This window comes from Chiloscyllium punctatum, chromosome 7 (genome assembly GCF_047496795.1).
Source record: "Chiloscyllium punctatum isolate Juve2018m chromosome 7, sChiPun1.3, whole genome shotgun sequence".
Taxonomy (NCBI): Eukaryota; Metazoa; Chordata; class Chondrichthyes; order Orectolobiformes; family Hemiscylliidae; genus Chiloscyllium; species Chiloscyllium punctatum.
The window spans coordinates 71214010-71236232 of record NC_092745.1 but is presented as its reverse complement, the minus strand read 5'-3'; the positions used below and the strand labels follow the sequence as shown (position 1 = coordinate 71236232).

General features: G+C 40.5%; 1 protein-coding gene and 1 long non-coding RNA gene across 6 annotated transcripts in view; one reads left to right on the top strand and one right to left on the bottom strand.

Moving 5' to 3' along the window:
* The window catches only part of LOC140479789 (cytosolic phospholipase A2-like), a 141234-nt gene extending 134587 nt beyond the window's left edge, over positions 1-6647 (top strand). For all 5 annotated transcript variants that reach the window (XM_072573954.1, XM_072573956.1, XM_072573955.1 and 2 more), the window contains one exon: positions 1239-6647. In XM_072573954.1, the coding sequence (XP_072430055.1) occupies positions 1239-1412 (174 nt within the window). In that variant the 3' untranslated portion in view covers positions 1413-6647. The remainder of the gene's footprint in view (positions 1-1238) is intronic.
* LOC140479790 (uncharacterized) lies at positions 6641-19790 on the bottom strand. The gene is made up of 3 exons (XR_011961121.1): positions 19527-19790; positions 19178-19305; positions 6641-6804 (listed from the first exon to the last, which is right to left on the bottom strand). It is a non-coding gene; the product is annotated as an uncharacterized lncRNA (long non-coding RNA).
* Between the last annotated feature and the right edge of the window lie 2433 nt (positions 19791-22223).

The following is a 22223-nucleotide window of genomic DNA, read 5'->3' as shown; positions in this document are numbered from 1 at the left end:
AAGCAGGAATACAAATGGGTTCAAGAAATAATGCGATGCAATCCTGAAGAGAGAAATGATGAGAGAGAAGCAGAGAAGAGGATGAATCAGAAATGAAGTGTCACACTCCAGCTCCTTAGCCTTTTCCTGACCCACAAATGTTTTCATGTTGTACTCATAAATTCATCATTGGCATTGGAAGAACATGTGACATTGAATATTGATAAACCACGTAGCAACAAGATTGAGATCAAATTTCAAAGCCACTTAAGAGGTACATCTGCATATCTAAATAGAATGGGATAAATTGATAGAGCACTTAATGGCAAATATTGACACAAAAAGCAAATTCAAAAATTGTGACAACACAAAATGAGATTTTGTTTAAATTCTTAATAATGTTCAGATCAATATTGAACCTTAGATAATAGGTGCAAAGATGACTTGACAAAGTGTTCAGAGGCAGCATTCTGATGTGACAAGTGCTAATGGAAATATTCAGTGTGTGTGTTCCCAGTGCAGGAGATATGACACTACTGTTAAACCTGGCCACTCTGGTCCACACACACAAGTGCAGATGCACATGCAGCACAGTCACAGGAAAAGGCATTGGAACAGGAAGAGAGTGCCAACAGACATTTTGGATTTAAAAATATAGTTATATTTTGTAATACTTTCTGTAAGGAGATGAATACATGGTCAAGCATGCCTTTTTTAATGCTGAAATCCAGTGGGACTGTATTTCAGATGCCTGCATATTTAATGCTTAGCGAAAGCCTTTGTTATAAATAAATAGCCACTACAACTGATCCAGAACAGCCTTTTTCAACTCAGATCTTATCTAAATGAGCAGATTTCCTGTTGACTGGTTCCCGGTAATAGTGAAAGGTATTTAGTTCATTTATAACATACCTACGATTTGATAAACATGTCTTGCCTCTGGATACGAATTTATTGCAACACTCCAGTTTTACACATAAGTGCACATTGTTTTAGCTAATAGTGGCATTGGCCACAAATGCAGTGTTAAATATTAGCTGCTGTTTATACTTAATGTCAGAATTCTGCAAGTAAGACTGTGGTAAAATAATATTCATCAATGCCCACAACACTTACCCCTCACAATGGACATGTCCACTTTACTGATCAAGTAAAACCTGACTGCTTAATTAGATCTGTTACGTTTCAATATCTAATCAATTACATCGTCGTTGCCAAGCATTTAAAAGACTGAAGTATTTATCTCCTCTTCCGAACAGTTGATTAAAGATGCCATAATCGAGAGCATTAAGTACAGACGACAGAATCCATCTCGCTGCTCTGTATCCCTCAGTGACGTAGAATACAGAAGATTGAAAAAGTCACTTAGTTTTGATGGGCTGCAGTCCAGGAGGAAGCGACATGCTGCAGAGGAACAACATAAACCAATTTAGCAGCAACATTACCACACGAGGAGACTGGCATTTCCAGAGACTGGCAGTCAAATCTTAACTACCCAAGTCCACAATATTTACTCCTTGGATTGGACTACACTTTGGATCTTAAGTAATACCCTGACCGCAATTAGCCTATCAAAATAATAACAAAACAGCAGAATCCTACTTAAAAACAACAGTGATGATAATAACATAATAGACAAGCTGTGAAAGATAGAGTACACCAAATGGAAGATTCTATTGTCATGGTTAAAACCCACTTCCTTTTCACGCATTCTTTGTTTTCCCATCTATCTAGGGGAGGGGTCATACCTTGGCTCTCAACCAATGCTGGTCTGAATTGATAAATGTGGACTAAACAGAACATGATGATGACAATATTATTGGTTCTTCTTTTCCCAGTCCACTTTGTAGCTAAGTTCCAACAATTACTTGCCTGAGGATCAGGAAGTCAATAATGATTACAATTATAAATTCAATCTTATCATATACTGCAGATTGCTGAGGGACAGAAATTAAAGTTAACTTTCAAAACATGTTTCTTTTTGGGATCTGTAACTCAAAGTGAGTGATAATAGTCACTTTGCATTCTGATTTTAGATAAAAATAGTAATCATCAACTAGTCCTGTAGAATCTCTTTATCACCCCTGATCTTTTATGCCTTAAGGATAGTGTAGCTTCTTGCAAACGCAAGACTTGCTGGTTATACACTGAGAATGTCTCATTAGCATTTCTTCATTCAGGTCTTCCACTAATAAATCTAGCAAGAGGACAAATGGATTCTGTGTTTATTGAGACAGATATCCAAACCAAGTATGAAGAGTTCCCATTCATGGCATACAATGATAATATAGAAAACTCAATGTGGCCAAGTGAGATATGTTTGTGGGGTTTGAAATATAACAAGCAGAATTATCAGAATCATCAGTCTCTTTACCAAAACTTCCAACTGTGTGATATATTGGTAACCATTTGCATAAATGACTCTTTGGTGGGCAGCACAGTGGCACAGTGGTTAGCACTGCTGCCTCACAGCGCCTGAGACCCGGGTTCAATTCCCGCCTCAAGCGACTAGCTGTGTGGAGTTTGCACATTCTCACCATGTCTGCGTGGGTTTCCTCTGGGTGCTCCGGTTTCCTCCCACAGTCCAAAGGTGTGCAGGTCAGGTGAATTGGCCATGCTAAATTGCCCATAGTGTTAGGTAAGGGGTAAATGTAGGGGTATGGGTGGGTTGCGCTTCGGCGGGTCGGTGTGGACTTGTTGGGCCGAAGGGCCTGTTTCCACACTGTAATGTAATCTAAAAAACAATAATCTATTGCCACATTTATCGTTAAAATTCCAACAAGACAAGGTTTTGAGAGCCAGTTTCTATTTTATTGCCCTACAGTGTGTTAAATTGGCTGGCCTCAGTTGGAATTCTATTGAAACATCAAATTGAATAATATGTTCCCTGAAACCACTTTAAAAAGATGGTGGTTCCCTATGCCACATCTAGACCAGATTTTTTGGGAGGAGCCAGCATGCTCCATTTTCGCTCCTTTTCCATAATACCAGGAATGATGTGGTTTAGCTTCCAGCATTCCACTTTGCATTGATTGCACCAAGTCAGCTGAATGATACCCTGCCCCAACAGAGCACCATAGGTTAGCTTTACTTTTGCATTATATGTGTCATTTCTTGATTACCTAAATGTAAAATTGGCAAATGAATTCTTCAGAAAATTGTATTTATGGCTGAGATTTTGGAAAATGGCCAAACATACAAATTTGTGGTCAGTGGAAGTCATCGTCAACGTGGATCTCTTTATTAGTACAATTTCCCTCTCCTGAGTCCTCCACTATCACTTCCTTCAGACTGAGCTGCACGCTTTTACTTTGTCAGTGCTGAGGAAACATGGGAATCAATTGAGTTTGGGACAGTGTCAGTGATTTCCTTCCTGCCACAAAGGGAAAGAAGCTGCTTAGGCCAGATATTCCACCTCGCGGCACACAGCGAGAATGAGGAAAACTTGGTGTGGCCAAGCAAGTGAGGCGTGTTTGTGGGGTTTGAAATATAATAACCAGAGCAATCAGAATCATCAGTCTCTTTACCAAAATTCCAGCTGCGTGATATGTTGGTAACCTTTTGCATTCATGACACTTTGGGTAAAACTATAATCTGTTGCCACATTTATTTTGAAATTCCAACAAGGCAAGGTTTTGAGAGCCAGTTTCTATTTTATAGTCCTTGGAGACCACACCATTCTTTGTTTATAAATCATTTTAAACCATATGACTTTTGATAACCTGCATTATACACCTTTGGAGGATTAAAAGCCCAATTGTTTTTCTCTTTCTCATCTGATGGACCTGCCCCAAGGCCACGTCATTGAATTATTTTCAGGCTAATGTCACGGCTAAATTTTTAAGTGGGCGGTGGCTGCCAAGGGAGCACTTCCTGCATTTACCAGTTTGGTGAATCCGTTTGCAACTGCGCCCGTATGTGAGGTCTGCTCAGAAAGAACTCAGAGCTAGTGATGGAAACGGTGTCAGGGCAGTTCAGCAACTCCACCTGATTCAACAAAAATCTTTTTAAAGCAAAAGCGTAACTTTTCCAAGCAGGCAACCGACACCAAGAAACTGCATTTTATTTCACACACTTCGCCATCAAAATCATAATTGAACTCCTCTGACTGCTATAGGGTCTGATTTGAATATTTCAAATGGATTCGGTGTTGGGTGAGAGGTCCTGCTCTTTAAAAAGTCTGATTTGTAAAAAGGGTGTAAGGTTTTCCTATCCCCATTATGATATAGAGAGATTAATGATACAGCCAGACTCATGGCAGATGAAATTTAACAAAGGGAATATGAACTGATATGTTTTAGTAGGACGGGTAGTGAGAGGCACTATAAAGTCAATGGTGTGGTTCTAAAGGATTGTGGGAATAAGAGAATTGAGAATTTTGCATTAAAAAACTTTGAAGGTGTGAGAACAAATTCCAAAAAGGGTCAATGGGATCCTTAGCTTTATTAATCAAAAGCAAGGAGATTATGCTTAAACTCTTAAATAACACTGATTAGGCTTCAGGTGGGTACGCTGTATTCAATTCTGGGCCTGCAAGAAAGCCCTAAAGAGATTTCTTTCAATTATATGGAGAAACTGGTTTGCCTTCCTTAGAACAAAGATCATTAAAAGAAATAAAAACACAGAAAGCTGCAAGTGCTCAGGCAGGGTCTGCAGAGAGAAGCAGAGTTAACATTTCAGGTCAATGAGTTTTTATCAAAACTGGGACATAGTTCTGATGAAAGGCCATTTGACCTGAAATGTGTCTCTGCTCAGACGTTGCCTGATGTGCTGTTTGATTCCAGTGTTCCTAGTTTTTATTTTAGACTTTCCAAGTCGGAAGCTATTTTGCTTCAAGATTAAGAAATTTGATAAAGTTGTTCAAAATCACAAAGGACTTTATTAGAGGATTACGTAGGTTTGTATAGGGTTTCATTCACTTGTAGCACAACAATAATGATAGCCTCTGAAATGCCAGTGAAGGTTTATCGACTGCTCCCAGCCCTAAGTCAGATGCCTCTGTTGTTCCAAATGCAGGAAAGCTATTTCCTTCACTTGCATTGATCACAAATTATGCTGTCAGCTTCTGAGAGAAATCAGTCACTTTGTAATGGGTGAGAAAGGAGCATAGTATATCTTCACATTATTTAATTCCACCAAAACATCAGTGCAGGGGATGGGAATTGTAGCCACATTTTAGTTCTTCAAGAGCTGATCAGTACTCTGCTGGTGGACTGAATGTATGCCCTGCAGATATGCTATATTTCATCCAAACCACCCAAACCACTTAATAAGGGCTGCTTACTGGGAAGGAGCATTGCTTCATAAACATGCATTCTGTTATTTCCCAGATAAGCTTAGTAAGTTGAGGAATTTTCATAAAGTAAGGTTATCTTCTATAAAAATAATGCTAAATGTTCAAATTCTTTTGAGTTTCAGTTATGGAACAATTGCACAGGCTGGATGCTGTGCTGTTTTGAAGACGTTATTGCAAAAGTTGAAATACATTTAATTTCCACCATATTCTTCAGTAATGATTGTATAAGACACATTGTGATTGGAGCACCCAGACTGAAGCATAATCATTCTAATACAGACCAACAGAACTTTTTTAAAGGGTGCTAAATAAATCATCTTGTATTGTTTTATATAACAATTTTTTTTAATGTTTCATTTCTTAATTGAATGTTGATTCTGTTTTGATTAATAATACAAATGAAATGATCAGATCCAATGTGATAAGTAATCAATGGAATAATGCTCCTAAAGATCAATACTTTTCTAACTCGGTGAAAACTCTAACTCATGGGTAGAAAACTATTTGAAGACCAATGCCCAGTATTCTGCACAATAAAATGATGTTTAGGAGTTACCTGTGAAAGGTAAAGGCAATACCTAACCAATGGTGAGTTTGTTGTACAAACCAGAACACCCCGAAGTATAATCTCCAATCTGTGCTGATTTGATTCAGTTTGATTGCAGTCGGTTGGGCAGCTTCAAATGACTTTTATTTCACTTGGTTGGGGAAGAGTAAAAATGCAGTTCTGATTCATGATCCTGAGTGTATCCAGCAAATTCTGCTGGAAAATGCATGCAAATGTGAATGTCAGTTCTAATACTTTCTACAATTAGGCAGTTTGCTAGTGTTCGCTATCTGGGCTAATGATGAAAAACTGAGTGAGATGCCATGAGGACAGCCAGCAACCATCGATTCATCCAGCATCAATCAGCATCCTTAAGAGAAGTGGGGAGAGGGAAAAACAGAAAAAAAGAATGTTTATGATATATATTTCTAAACCTATTTAATTTAATCTCATGAATAGATTCTAAAAAATATTTGAGAATTCCAAGCATGTTGCTAAACATGGCTGGAATATTATTTTAGTCATTTGGTGTGTTAGGTTATAACAAGTTAGGTGAATAAATATGTGTCACATTGTAATTGCTATGTACTTAAAGAATAAATGGTGTTGCTATGGGAAATTCTTGATATTTAACAATTTTTAAAAACATTCCTATGTGGTTATTTAAATAAATGATTAAATAAATGCATGTGCTTGCTTTGATTTATATTTTTTAGAAGAATTATATCATAATTTCATTTGATAACATGATGGCTTGCATGTTCAAACAGGTAATTATTCACTTATTAAAACACTATCTTTGCTGTTATGTACCTGGTTTTATAGCTCCTCCATCCTTTCCTTGAGTTTTGATGATTGCAATTAAACATCAATGTTTCTATCCCTGGTTTGCCAATATTATTATGACCACTGTTCTTCTGAACTGAACTCTCATGCTGCTTCTCAGTTCCAGATGTACTATCTTCTTCCAGTTTCCCCTTCACTGTCAATTGAAATTGAGAGTCATTACACTGTCTTCTACTTTCTCATTCTTCGTAGAATCCAAATTTACTGCACAGATGTTTCTTGGCTTTTCCCCATTTATGACTAAGATAAAGGGAACCTTTTTCTCAGAGAGTCATGTGTCTTTGGAACCTAAAAGGCAGCGGAAACAGAATCTAAATATTTTTTAGGCCAGAGCTAGATAGATTTGTGGTAAGCAATGGGGTGAAAGGTTATCTGGGGTTGGCAAAAACGTGGAGTAATCAGATCAGCCATGATCTTAGAACATAAGAACAAGGAGCAGGAGTAGGCCTTCTGGTCCTTCGAGCCTGCTCCGCCATTCAATAAGATCATGGCTGATCTTTTCATGGACTCAGCACCACTTAGCTGCCCTCTCACTATATCCTTTAATCCCTCTATTATTCAAAAAAAATCTATCTTAGCTTTAAAAACATTTACTGAAGTAGCATCAACTACTTCACTAGGCAGGGAATTCCATAGATTTACAATCCTCTGGATGAAGAAGTTCCTTCTTAATTCAGTCCTAAATCTGCTCCCCCTAATTTTGAGGCTATGCCTTCTTGTTCTTGTTTCACCTGTCGGTGGAAACATCTTCTTTGCCTATCTTATCTATTCTCTTCATAATTTTATATGTTTCTATAAGATCCTCCCTCATGCTTCTAAATTCCAATGAATATAATCCCAGTCTACTCAGTGTCTCCTCATAAGGCAAACCCCTTAACTCCAGAATCAACCTAGTGAACCTCCTCTGCATCCCCTCCAGTGCCAGTACCTCCTTTCTCAAGTAAGGAGATCAAAACTGCACGCAGTACTCCAGGTGTGGCCTCACCAGCATTCTATACTGCTGCAACATAACCTCCCTGTTTTGACACCCAATCTGTTTAGCAATGAAGGTGAAAATTCCATTTGCCTTCCTAATTACCCTTTGTACCTACAGATCAACCTTCTGTGATTCATGCACAAGGACATCTGGGTCCCTCTGCATAGCAGCAAGCTGCAACCTCTTACCATTCAAATAATAATCCTTTTTACTGTTACTCCAACAAAAATGTATGACTTCACATTTATTAACATTGTACTCCATCTGCCAGACCTTTGCCCACTCATTCAATGTATCTATGTTCCTCTGCAAAGTCTCACAATCCTTTGTATCTTTATCTTTATAATTGTATCTTTATCTTATGCAGAAGCCTCTTGTGCAGCAACTTATTGAAGGCTTTTTGGAGATCTATGTACACCACATCTACTCGGTCCCTGTTGTCCACCTTGCTCGTAATGCCTTCATAGAATTCCAAAAGGATGCCCTTCATGAACCCATGCTGCGTCTGCCCAATGGGACAATTTCTATCTAGATGCCTTGCTATTTCATCCTTGGTAATAATTTTGTTGAATTCTGGAGCAGGACTGAATGGCCTCTCTGGCTCCTAATTTGCATGAATTGAAAGTCACAGAATTCAGGTGTATCTTTGGCCAGAATTGTACTTACAGTGTGGCATGAGCTACATATCAAGCTAGAATTTTACACAGCAATGTTGTGTGAGGTAAGTTGATCTCAACTAGTGCAAAAATCCTTTGGTCAATGATTGAAAATAATCCAACCCATTCTGTTTCCGTGCTATACATCTCTATGACTCCATGACCCTATGATTGAATCCAGTGGCACTAAATGGAAAAATAAGAGGGCAAAAACATGGACAAGTCTGATCAAGCAGCAATTCTAAACAGGAGAAAGTGAGGACTGCAGATGCTGGAGATCAGAGTCAAAAGCTGGAAAAGCACAGCCAGTCAGGCAGCATCCAAGGAGCAAGGTCACCCCCTCGCCCACCCCAACACAAACACACACACACATTCCTGATTTCATGGTGAAGGGGTTTATGCCCGAAACGTTGACTCTCCTGCCACTTGGGCTTTTCCAGCGCCACAGTTTTTGACTGCAATTCTGAACAGCCTGGCAACATTTACAGATAAAATAACTGCATCATACTAATCTCAAAGTTGATCATTTTTGCTGTGTTTACCTTAATGGAGCACTGTCAATCAGGAGACAGTTCGCTGGTCATAAAGTATCTGGCTTCTGCAGAACAGATACCAATGGAAACATATGAGAATGTTGTGATTAGTCTGATCTATATTTTCCACCATGACCAAGTATTCATCTTTTTTTTTGAACAAAAGATTTATTGTCTATTGCATAGATTTGAAACCAAACAGTTCTGTCTTTAAGATATATGCATGACATCACACACTATGCTCCTATGCAAAAGTCCTCACTTCCTGTCATTCTCTGCTTAATGCAATGAAGTCAGTGTGAATGTTCAATCAGTCAGCTATGCTTGTGTAATGTAACAGTAATAGCAAATAAGCACAGAACCCAAACTGTCTGAGTCTGAGATATTGTAACAATTTACATAGTGTTGTTAATAAGCAGACTCCCACAGATAGCAATAATCAGAAATAAGTAGACAACCAACTAAATAGATAAAATAGATAAGTAGATAACCAACTAAAGAATATCAGCTACCTCACTCAAGAGCTAACTAGCAAACATGACATCCTGCTTCTCTCAGAATCATCACAACCTCCAAGCACAAGTAGACTTTGATTCCACATCTTTTCAAATCACAGTATTTTCGAAGTGTTGCACTAAAATACCAGTCAGGATTATGAGCTATGCCCTGGAATGGGCCTTAAACACCTAATCTTCTATCTCTGAGGCAGGAGTGCTGCCACTGCATCAATCCTAACATCTAGGGAGTGCCGCATCTCCAGCAGTACTTTGCAAACCAAATTCAATTAGTCTGTGTCCCATTTTGCACGTTTCAAATTGCAGTAATATTGCAGCCTCCCTGCAAGAGAAACACACTTGCTTTTAAAAGTCAAAAGTGGCAATTCCTTAGGCCTAGACTACAATCACAGTAGAGATAGCACCAATTTGCTGTGTTCCATAGCTTCAGCAGAATAGGTAAGGCAATGTTGGTATTTAAATTAAAGTAGTGGGCTTTCCTTTTCATGTCTTCTATGAAGACTCCTGGAAGGAAATTGAAGGAAATATGTAAAATGTAGTTTGATGATAATATTTGACATAATGATACTGATTGGATAGAAGATATTGAACACTTAAGAAGGCATTTCAATACATGAGCTGTAAGAAAACTCAGAAACAAGTTGTTCCTACTTCATTTGCAGCATTGACTTATATAATAGTCAAGTGGTTCTGAACTGAGTTTTATTTATTCTTTCTCCCAATTCAGTGTTGACTGAAGGAATGTGAATGGGATGAATGAGAAGGTTAATTTTGAGGTCAGAGTGTAATGCTATGGTGGCCTTTTGATTATAATCAGCACTGAGGATCATTTGCTTCCACTGGATTCTGAGGTAGCTAAGGTCAATGCATGATCCGCAGACTCAGCCATATGCGGGGAGCGCAGAGGTGCAGGTGGACAACTTGTTGGGAGGATTGTGAACTCTCACCAATGCCTTTACTTACTCTGCATGTTCCCAACAAAGTGTGGAGATGGGTTTGGTGCCTCCCAAATCCATTTTTATTAGTTATACGCCAAGGATCCCCATGAATCAGCAAGGATGTCTGACCATTTCAGCAATGTTCCGAGGGCAACGCTCCCACTGCCCTCCAAGGAATTTCCTGCTGTAGCTTTATGATGTCAGGAATAGGACCAACATGTCCTGCCCAGCAGAGTTGGTTTCGAATGTTTCTTTTTCATTCTTTCACAGGATGTGGGCATCACAGGCTAAGCCACCACTTATTATTTGCCCCAGTTGCTCTTGGGAAGGTGGTAGTGAACCAATTTCATGAACTAGTGCAGTCCACGTGGTGTAGGTACATTCACAGTGCTGTTAGCACGGGAGATACTGTTGTGGAGAAAATATCGAGTATCACCAGGAGACGCAGAGAGTTCTTCAAGAAGTAGGTCTTTTATTTGCAAACAAAAAACAATGACACTGAGAAAGCAGATTCTCGAATGCCCCCGAACCTCAGGGTCCGTGGAGTTTTTATATTTTTTTTATCATGTTTCTGTTAGCTTATCAGCATGTCCAACTATATTAATCAAACTACCTCACTCTAGCTACACAATAAACCAGTGATGTTAGTTCCCATTATCTCTTTAGTTGTACATTCTACTTAATGTTATTCTAATGTCACAGTTAGATACTTATTGCTACAGTGATCTTCAATTCCAGACTAACCTGTCATGACAGATATTTAGCTATTCCATCTGTTACAATAGTCTCCTGTCTCAAGCTGACTCTACTAACTATAAATTAGATACTTAAATGTCATGTCCCAAATATTTATTGTCCTAACCCTGTCATAATAAAACTTAATAGAGAAACTTGCTTTATTATTTGTGTTATCTCATCTCACCAAAGTGACCTTTCAGCCTTAACCTTACTCTGCTAATTTGTGTAAGAATGTTCCACTATGGTTATCCCAACCTGTTTCCACAGAACAGAGATTGCCAGTGGTCTTCATGCTTTAACCCTTCCCATGCTTTCATGTTCTTTATTTTCCATATTCCTCCCCCTTTGAGACCTACTGGTCTCACCCAGAGAAAGAAGATAATAAGCTCAGCCTCTCTTGTGCCCAATACAAACAATATAGGACTCAACACGGACTAAATAATCTTTGGAGTTTGAGACTTAAATGTTTCTTCCTCCATTCCTGGGGTCCCTTGGGCCAAAATCCTGTCCTCCAATAACCAGAAGAGGAAAAAAGACCCAAGATCCCTCACAATCTAGGATACTCGTGTTCTTCAGAAGTATCATTGACATCCCCACATGGACATATTCCTTGCACTGCGGTGGTTGTTAGATCATAATAATAGAGCAGTGGGGTTCCATCAAAGGAGTAAGCATTTCCTGGGGTAGCTGAAATGATCACAAGTTGCCGTGTAGTGACACAAACTAAAAAGGACTTAATAAAAGGTAAAGCACAACAAAAAATGAAGGCAACAACAAGCAAAACCCCACCCACAATCAGACCAATCCTGACAAACCAGGATCCCCAAGACCCTCATATATTATTCAACCAATCAAAAGCCTGATGACCAAACCCTGCATTGTCTTTTAGCTCCTGTCTTAGATTCTTTAGTTTTTCCATCACTTTAGGAAAAGATACCCCAAGGCTAGTGTTGTTAGGTATAAAGGTACAGCAATGTTCCCCAAACATCACACAAACCCTGCCTTTTTCTGCTCGTATCCAATCTAAGGCCTGTCTGTTTTGCCATGTCATTTTAGTAGTAGCATCCAGTTGTTCTCCCAAGGTCACAAGGGCATCGTCAGTATAATTTTTAAATCTCTGCTGGTTGTCATAAATGTAATTAATCCATTCAGCATTCTTGCTAACCCCTATCACTGGAATGAGAGCTTCCCAGCCTGCAGCAATCTCATTGTGGGCCTTAAACTCATTAGGAATATCTCTTTGCTGTCCTATGCTGTCAATCCGAATCGTTAGATCAGGGACTTACTGTTGCTTAGTTCGGTGCAAAGCTGACTGTGACGTAGCATCAAACTACATGTGTGGTTATATAACTACCTCATGTAGGAGCATTACATGGGCACAGCTGCCACTCCAATCAGCGGGCAGTGTCGGGCGCAACCCTCCTTTCTTACCACACAGCCACCAAGTATCTGCCAGTGAGACACGTTGAGAATTTAAAACAGCCCCAAATGTGCTGTCCACCTTGAGTTCAATCGTATTCCAGCAAAGATCCTTAAAATAGCCTACTGGTGTGGAGCCATTTCACTGAAGGCATTCAAAACTCAACCCTTCCTGTATCCTGAAAGCAATCACGGGGAACATGTAATTTGTCTTATTGGTGGACCATGGGGTTGCTACCTGCCCACGTCATCCTGCTGATAGAACGTAGACACCTGAAATAGGAGTCACCAAAACGGGCAATGGGATCGCCTGTAAGTTGATGAATCATCCGGGTTAAGAGGTCGGCTAGAGTGCTGCAAATGCCATTGAGTACAGGTGGTCAAGTTATAGGGCATAGGGACAATGTAGTATGAGGGGGTTGCGTTAGTACACAAGAAACAGTCCTATCTAGCCATCATTATGGCCGTATAGTTTGCCCATTGATACCAGTGATTGTCACGGGTGCATACCCATGTTAGGGCAGCAAGGACTGCACTTCTAATATGTCTTTGCCTCCCCCAGCCTGAGCGACCCTGGCATTACTAATCTAAGTCTGCCAAACGAATGGTCTCCAAGTCTGAATATGCAGGCCTGGCATCAGAGAGGGGGGTATCATGGGCATCCCCCATATCTTCCCCATCCCCACTGCCAGGAGAACTATGCTCCACATCTCCATCACAATCATTTCTAGAATGATCAGTATCCCCAAGAACTTCGCCCGTACCTTGTTCGGAACCCTGCTGAGGGGTACTAGCCTCTTGTGTGCCCTGCCCGTGTCCAAGTTCCTCAGCCTCAGCTCCACTTACCTCAGTGTTAGAGTTAGTTTGTGCTGGTGGGAGAGCTTTAGTACAATGATTAAGGTGGTACCATATGTGTTGTCCTTCCACTTGGATGGTGGTAGGTGATGCGTTAGTCACTACGAAAGGTCCCTCTCTTCTCGGCTCATTCCAGCGTTTTCGAAAAACCCACACATACACCCAATCCCCGTGTTTAATAGGTCCTTCCTCATTGACAGGTGTCGGTTCCCTTTGTCTTTCCTGCTGGTGGATAGTCTCATGCATCATAGCTAGCTGCCGAATATATTGCTTAAGTTCTAAGCTTAACCACTCCAAGCTAGGCCCTTCGTATGGGCCTCTCCACCTGGGCACTGGCATAGGTCTACCTGTGAGCATCTCATGCAGTGTTAGATTGGTCATGCGATTAGTCTGCATACGATAACTCATTAGCACCAGCAGCAGCGCATCAACCCAATTAAAGTTGGTGCTTGCGCAGTTCTTGTTTAATTTGGCTTTCAATGTCCCATTAATCCTTTCCAACATACCCTGTGAATGGGGATGATATACGCACCCAAACCTCTATTTGATTCTCAAAGACTGCAGCACCAATTTAACTACTTTCTGAATGAAGGTAGATCCATTGTCTGAAATCATTTCCAACAGTATACCAAACCTTGGGATAACTTCATTCGTCAGAAATGTCACTACTGTCCCAGCTCCTGGTTTCAACCTTATTTCCACTGGGCTAGCTGATTTCACTCTCCCCACATCTGTATCATGCTGTGACCACAAAATGGCTAGTAATGCATCCAATTGCTCATTACCATATTGATCATCTTTTTGCACTGTCACTGGCAGGATTCCCTGTCAAGTTGCAGCATGCTAGGATTTTAATGTAGCTGCCATCCCTAGATTCTCAAACCCCTGTCGTGAGCATATGCCATTCCCTAACTGTTTCTACATGCCTGGGCATAGGTCCTAAGTCTTTAGATTGATATCCCTTATTTACCACTAAGGTTACATGTGGTGCAGCACCTGGTACTCTGTACCACTTTTCCAGGAGCGCATTTCTCTCTATTTGCAGGATCACTCCCTGCTCCCCTAATACTATTGCTTCACTTCTCAAATGTGGAGCAGTGACTTCCTGCTGCCACTGCCTCTCTAACACCTCATCCTGAGACTCATCAAATATCACTGTACAGTGCAGCTCAGACTTAGGTGGGTCTTGCTTTAGTCCACATCATCAACACTACTGCTTCCCACATCCCCCAAACGTCTTGAATATCACTTGCTATATCCCCTTTTCCAATAAACATTAACATCTTTAACTTCTTGCATCATTAATTGTGTATTGGCCTTTTCTATGACCAAGCCCTGCTCTGTGCACTCCAATCTTACCTCTAACTGTACATAGAACAGTACAGTACAGAACAGGCCCTTCAGCCCACGATGTTGTGCCGACCATTGATCCTCATGTATGCACCCTCAAATTTCTGTGACCATATGCATGTCCAGCAGTCTCTTAGATGTCCCCAATGACCTTGCTTCCACAACTACTGCTGGCAACACATTCCATGCTCTCACAACTTTCTGTGTAAAGAACTCACCTCTGACATCCCCTCTACACTTTCCTCCAACCAGCTTAAAACTATGACCCCTCGTGTTAGCCATTTCTGCCTTGGGAAATAGTCTCGGGCAATTTCCCAGTAAAGCATCCCTTCCTAACCAGTTAATTGGCATCTCTTTAGACACTAATATTGACAGAACTATCTCCCTGCCTTCCATTTCTAATCTTACTGGAGCTGTAAATTGGGTTAACTGTAATTTCCCTGAGAACCCGACAGTTTTAACAAATTTACTTGACAGGTGATGGTGAGAGGCATATTGCAGCTGTTCACAAGTGTATGTAGCTCCAGTAACTATCATTACCAGTGTCTGTCGCCCTTCTATATTAACTTGTTTTACTGATTCTTGATCAGCCTCCCATGCTACTACAGGGTAGTGCCCCTTCCCACCCAGGTTCTCAGGGCATCCCTAACACATCCCATACGGGTTAACAGGTCCTGCTGGGCCTGTAGGTATCTGGGAAGTGGCCACTGGGGATTCCCGCCATCTGGGCCCGTCGTAGGTCAAAGAGGGCTGGGTCCAATAAGGGCAATTCCTCCTAAAGTGGCCTGATTGATGGCATCCCCAACAAATCATTTCTGGGCCCCCCCCCCCCAGCCGAGCCTGATTATTTACCATGTACCTTAGTTCCCCATTCCTACGTCCTTGTCCTTGGGGACTCGAGTTCTGCTTAGGCTGTTGTTTAAATGTGCCCTGGCCCGGATACGTCACCTGCGGGAAAGCTTCTCTAAACACCTCCATTGCTGACCTGGGACTTTCTGGCTCCTGTCTGGCTACCTTATAGGGCCCCCTTGTGCCGGCACTTGGTTCATGCCAGTGTTGATTACTGTGTTGGTTTTTACTGGCAACACCTTTTTAGCCTTCTCTTTGTCTTTTTTTAAGCTCTTCGAGCTGCATTTGCGCCAGCTTCCTTTGCACCTCCTCCTACTGTCCAGTTTCTCTTTGTCTTTTCAAAACCTTTCAACTGCATGAACTACATGACCTCTAGATTCCTGATGGCTCAGTAATGATGTCAGACCCACCACCTCCTCCAGCCTTTACCTGACGTGGGAGGGCATTGCCTCAATGATGGAATTTCGGAACATTGTAGTCAGCAACTGATTAGACTCTATGTCTTTCTCTGTTTCCAGCCTCCACCTCTTTAACTGTTTTTCCAAGTAGGCAGCCGGGTTTTCACTTTCTCCCATTGGATCCCCTCTCAGAGCCTGGGGGTCTATTTTGGGTGGATAACAGTCTCTTAAGGCCTGCCATACATTCTGTCTCACTCGATCAAACCTGACTCCATCAATCATTGGACTGTCTGCCATATTTTTCAAATGGGCTCAGACCATTATTTCCTTTAACTTTGGGAGCCCTACAAACCTCACCAGCAGTGCCTTCCAGTCTCCTATAGCCAGCAGCCGCCCGGTGGTTTCATGTTCAAAAGCCCTGATCCACTTTCCCACTCCATCATGTAAATTGGGCAGCGCATTCTTCAGCCCTTCCAGATCCTGAGTTCCCCAGGGAATGTATTGTGGGTTTCTCCCCTCTTTTATAAGGAGCGGTAACAGCCTTCCCTGTTGGCTCTTTTTCCCTTTACCGACACTACTTCTCATTGAATTACCCTCGGGCTCTGAGTCCGATGCTATTTCTAATTCCTCCCATTCTTTAGGTACTGGGGCCTTTTTCTTGCCTTGTTTCTCATCATCCCTTTCTGCTTGCTCTATGTCACACTGCTTTTCTCTTCAGCCCTCCTTTCATATCGCAATGAGTATTCCTCAATTGCTTTTTGTTCCCTTAGCCCACGCAGCATACTAATTTCATGTTTTAGCTCTTGTTGTATAGCTTCTATTTGCTCCTGCCTGTCCCTTTTCTCTCTTTCTCTTCTTTCCCTCAGTTCATTTTTGTCTCCTGCACTTCCATCCCATTCTAACTATGGGCAGCACGGTGGCACAGTGGTTAGCACTGCTGCCTTATAGCACCAGAGACCCAGGTTCAATTCCTACCTCAGGTGACTGACTGTGTGGAGTTTGCACATTCTCCCTGTGTCTGCGTGGGTTTCCTCCCCCAAAACAAAAAATGTGCAGGTTAGGTGAATTGGCCATACTAAATTGCCTGTAGTGCTAGGCGAAGGGGTGAGTGTAGGGGAATGGGTCTGGGTAGGTTGCGTGTTGGTGTGGACTTGTTGGGCCGAAGGGCCTGTTTCCACACTGTAAGTAATCTAACAGTCCTTTTATTACTGGACACTGCTTCAATGCCCCTTCCTTCAAGTAGGGAGGAGGTCTATTCAACTCATCCATATCTGGATACAGAGAGGATGGGGGCTGATTCCTGCTTTTCGGATTCCCGTAACTGCTCAGCTTGTTCTTTTGCAACTTTCCTAGTCACCACAGGGCCTGACAAGCTACCTTCCATTCCTCACCCCCTTTCCTAAAATATTTCAATATTTCCACCTCCTGATCCCTCTTTTGGTTTCTATTTTTAGATTTATCTTTCTGCTTATAGTTTTTAATTAGTCCTTTCATCTCATTGCACATATGTATATCGAAGGTACCTTCTTTTGGCCATTTAGTCAATAAATCCTTAGTTCTTTTTTCCCATTTTTCAGAAATTTTTACAATATCATTTCTTGCCACTGGAAATTTCTTACTCAGTATCTCAATTGCAGTCCCTTTATCCATTCTACGATATATTTCAGTCCAACTAATGTAGTATCTTTGCTCTCATAAATCACTTCCTCATACCATTCAAGTCCCTTGTGCTTTTGTCAATAGTATAAGCAATTTCTAACTTTATAACTTGCAATTGTCCCTTACCAATCGATCAATTTCTAAACGCCCTCAATTGCAGCTAGTTAATACAAACAACCTATTCTCATTCATTCAGCCTAAACCAATCCATAAGTGCACCTTCAAAATGCACCAATCACTAACGGTTTCTTGAGAAATTTCTCTCTCAAAAAAAGCTATCTTAAATTCTTACAGTGCAAAACAAAATCAAAATACCCATGCATCTCGAGCTCCAGGGAAACAAAACACAAACATTTAACCACCAACAAACAATTATGCATACAAATCAGATCACAATGATTAAACTATAAACTCTCTATATCTCTCTCACACAGTCACACACACACACAGAAACATTCTGCAAGCTGCAGCTGCTCTCTCTCTGTCTGTGTCTCTCTCTCTCACTCACGCACACAAGAATTCGACCGTAAATCAATCGCTTTCAGCAAGCGCCTTACTTAAACAAACCCTTTGTTCATTTCCAAAATCTAATTATCCTACAGGCCTTATCTAAAACATTTAACAGTCTAGTAACACTATAACACTATGACTATTCTCTGCTATTTTACTTTTAACCATCCACTACCAATCTGCCAGCTTTCTAAACAGGTCTATCAGTGCTTCCAGAAAAACAATTTCCCCTCATTTATTCTGCCCTATCTATCTATACGGTTTTATATTTCTGCCCTACCTATCTATAGAGTCTTATATATACCACGTGGAATTTATTACTCAACAATTACTACTTTCTATTCTTACTCACCCCTTACCCCACTGCGCAGTTTTCTTGACCAATTCTCCACGTCTCCTTCAACAGCAATTTACCCCTCACCTTTGGATCTTGGATCGGAGAGACCCCTCCGGCAGGTTCCCACACCTCCAAGTCCCCAGGGACCATTTGAAGCCAACAGAATATAGTCCAAATTCACAGGAAAAATGCTAACTTTTTTTTATTGGGTCCCCTTATTCTGTCAGTCTCGGGAGTGTCCCCGATGGACCAAGAAGCGCCCTGTTACTGCTGCCCTCTCTCCAGGTGGGTCTCTGCATGACCCTGATCACAGCGCTAAATTTGTTGTGGAGAAAATATAGAGAATCAGCAGGAGACGCAGAGAGTTCTTCAAGAAGTAGGTCCTTTATTTGCAAACAAAAAACCGTGACACTGAGAAACCAGATTCTTGAATGACCCCGAACCTCAGGGTCCGTGGTTTATTATTTTTTTTATCATGTTTCTGTTAGCTTATCAGCATGTCCAACTATATTAATCAAAGTACCTCACTCTAGCTACAAATAAACCAGTGATGTTAGTTCCCATTATCTCTTTAGTTGTACATTCTACTTAATGTTATTCTAATGTCACGGTTAGATATTTATTGCTCACTGTGCTACAGCGATCTTTAATTCCAGACTAACCTGTCGTGATAGATATTTAACTATTCCATCTGTTACAATAGTCTCCTGTCTCAAGCTGACTCTACTAACAGTAAAATGGTACCTTGATGTCAAGGGCAGTTGCTCTGTCCTTACCATTAATGTCTTGATGTTGGGAACGTTTGTCTGCTGTTGGACCACATATCTTGTCATTAAATTTGCAGAATTTTGCGAAGGTAACATTGGTGGTACTTTTCCCGTGCTTTCCGGTATCCATTTTGGATCTGCAGATTCCAAAACATAAAGCAGGCCAGGAATCAATGATTCATCACAATTTCAGTTATGAGTTTGAGGTCTTGATCCTCAAATCCACCTTCATCAGGCCAAACTGGCATCGTGGATGCAATGATAAATTTCATAATTAATGTGTGTGTTCATCAAGAGGAGCATCTCAAAATATGGAAAATGTTCCACATTTCGATGACAACATAACAACAAAACCCACCTTTGTTCTCAGTGGACATGTATTTTCAGTGTTTTCCCCTTCCCTGACCAGAGAAACTGAGATCAATTCCAGTGCCCATTGCTATAGTTGAGATCAGCTTTCAGCAGACAGGTTAAGGATCATATCAGGGAAACCCTTATTGGCCAGAAAGTGGATATATTAACTGAACCGACAGAGAACTCTCTTTAAGTACGTTAAAAATGTAAGTAGTAACTGAGAGATGCTGCAAATTGAAAGAGTAAGTTTAACATTCCAGCTAATGAATTCCAGTTTTGTGGGTGTACTCTGATCCACCTTCACCTTGCAGCAGGAAATTATCTGCATGCCTGCACTTGATGTTACGACAGTGTCTACATTTGCTGGAAATTGATGTCATTGTTTTAGAAAACACATGGCACCACAGTTTCCTCATGTGGCCTGGGGCAACATTGTCTTCCGAATAAATCATTCAAGTGACTGAATGCACACAACACCCAATCTGAAGTATTACCAACATTTTCTCAGAGCATTGCTTTGAAATTGGAAATTCAAATTGAAGTGAATTAATACTTTCATTTTAAACTATTTTGCATTATATTTGAAATAAAAACATGAGCATGTCATTAATAAGGAGAAAAGGCAGAATTTCAGGATAATGATGTGATTGTAACATGGCCTGTTGGAAAGACAGATCAATGTGATATAGGGCTACTGGTGTCATTCTTCTCAAGTGCATGCCTGCTCACAGGTACTGTCAGAAAGGGCTGAGAGAAAACTAGTGAATAAAACAAAGAGATAGCATTGCCCTTGAACAGCAAAATAAAGGGAAAGAAATCAACTACTGTTAGCAAGTGTTTAATAGTTTTGCATATAGTAATGTACTGAGTCGAGTGTATTCAGGTTGTATCCTTTGAATGAAATGAAGTAATTTACTCAGAAGTTGAAGAAAAATGATTTATTTTGTTGTGTTATAAACAGAGCTCTGTTGTGACACAAAAGAGGGAAATTTCAGGATGATTGATTAAAGGTGAATTGAAGGCAGCTGCAATTTTAAAAGACTTTTTCACACATTTTTGGAAAGTGGGAAATATACAAAATTGATTTTACAAATACAGACTGGGGGCATATTTTTAAGGTGAGAGGACAATGAATTAAAAGACTTGGGGGGCATTTTTTCTCTTTACACAGGAAGTGGTTCGTGTGTGGAATGAACTTTCACAGAAAGTGGTGGATGTGGGAACATTACAACTTTTAAAAGACAGTTAGATAAGTACATGAATAAGAAATGTTTGGAGGGATATGGGCCAAACACAGGCAATTGGAGCTAGTTTAGTTTGGGGAACATGGTTGGCATGAATTGATTGGACCAAAGAATCTGTATCCATGCTGCAAGACTGTACGACTCTATGAGAGCCGTAGGTTTTGTGAGAAGGCAAACCTTCAGTGTTGATCGCAAACTAAACAGGCTGAGTCTCTTCAATTAATTTCTCATGTTTTTCTGAAAAACTATTTGATTATAGGTTCGGGAAGAAACAAACACTCCAGCACTAAAAATTGTTAGCTGTTCTGAAAGACTACTGCCATTTAGTGGAGGCTATCTGTTGGAATAGTGACAAACATGGCCACAGGGTAACTTTGGGAGAAATTCTGCTCATCTTCACAATGTTCTTGATGGCCAGACATGAATGTGTCATGACTACATGGTAAAAGATGATGCTTTGAAGGATATACTCAAGAGATAATAAGAAACAGTTTATGCTCTTTAGAACACACTTCAGGCAGTTATTCCCTAGTAATAGATAAGGAAGGGAAAAGAGCAAACCAGTGTTTGTCTGGAAAAAGGAGAAATAAATAAACTGTTTGAGGAAGCCAGACCAGCTCTTGCGTTGATATGGAGATGTGTAGCAGTTTAACATGCTAGCAGAAAATTCATTTTCATCTCTTTGGGTGGGAAGATAATAATTTTCTTTAACAAAAAAATAGTGCTTTCGATAACTCCTGATGTGAAATACCTGAGTCATATTGCAGGCTCTCCAACACTGAGTACCCAACAGGTGTATTTGGAAATTGACTGATATGAACAATGGAAAACTGATGTAGTAATGTAAACTTAGGTTACTTTCCTAACCACGAGGAAACAAGGAATGGCCTTGGCTTAGTCTATACTGGGAAAGAATAAGATTAAATGTACTTTCAGAACTAGATGTCAGTGACTTGGATACGAAAGAGGGACTGTGATTTTGTTTTAACTTATTAATGAGATTTACAAAAAAGATGACTTGTTGAAAATGTTTGAGGCACGGTTGACTTTTAATAAATTTTAGAACAAGGCAGCCAATCCGTGGAAGAATATATTGTGGATTTTATTAAGATGTAAATCGGTAATTTGGAACTTTCAATGTTGTACCAGTATTCTGATTATTAAACTGTGTGCAAGTCTCACATATGAATAGACTTTTAGTTTTGTCAGGGTTTAATTTTTGTGACATAGATTCCCTCTTAGTCACAGAGTCATGGAGGTCTATGGCACAGAAAAAGATAAAGCCAAAAACAACCATCTAACTATTCTAATCCTATTTTCCAGCACCTGACCCAGAGCCTTGTACGCTTTAGCATCGCAAGTGTAAATCTAAATGTTTCTTAAATGTCGTATGAGAGTTTTTGCTTCTACCACCTTTATAGGCAGTGAGTTCAAGAATCCCACCACTTTCTGCCCCT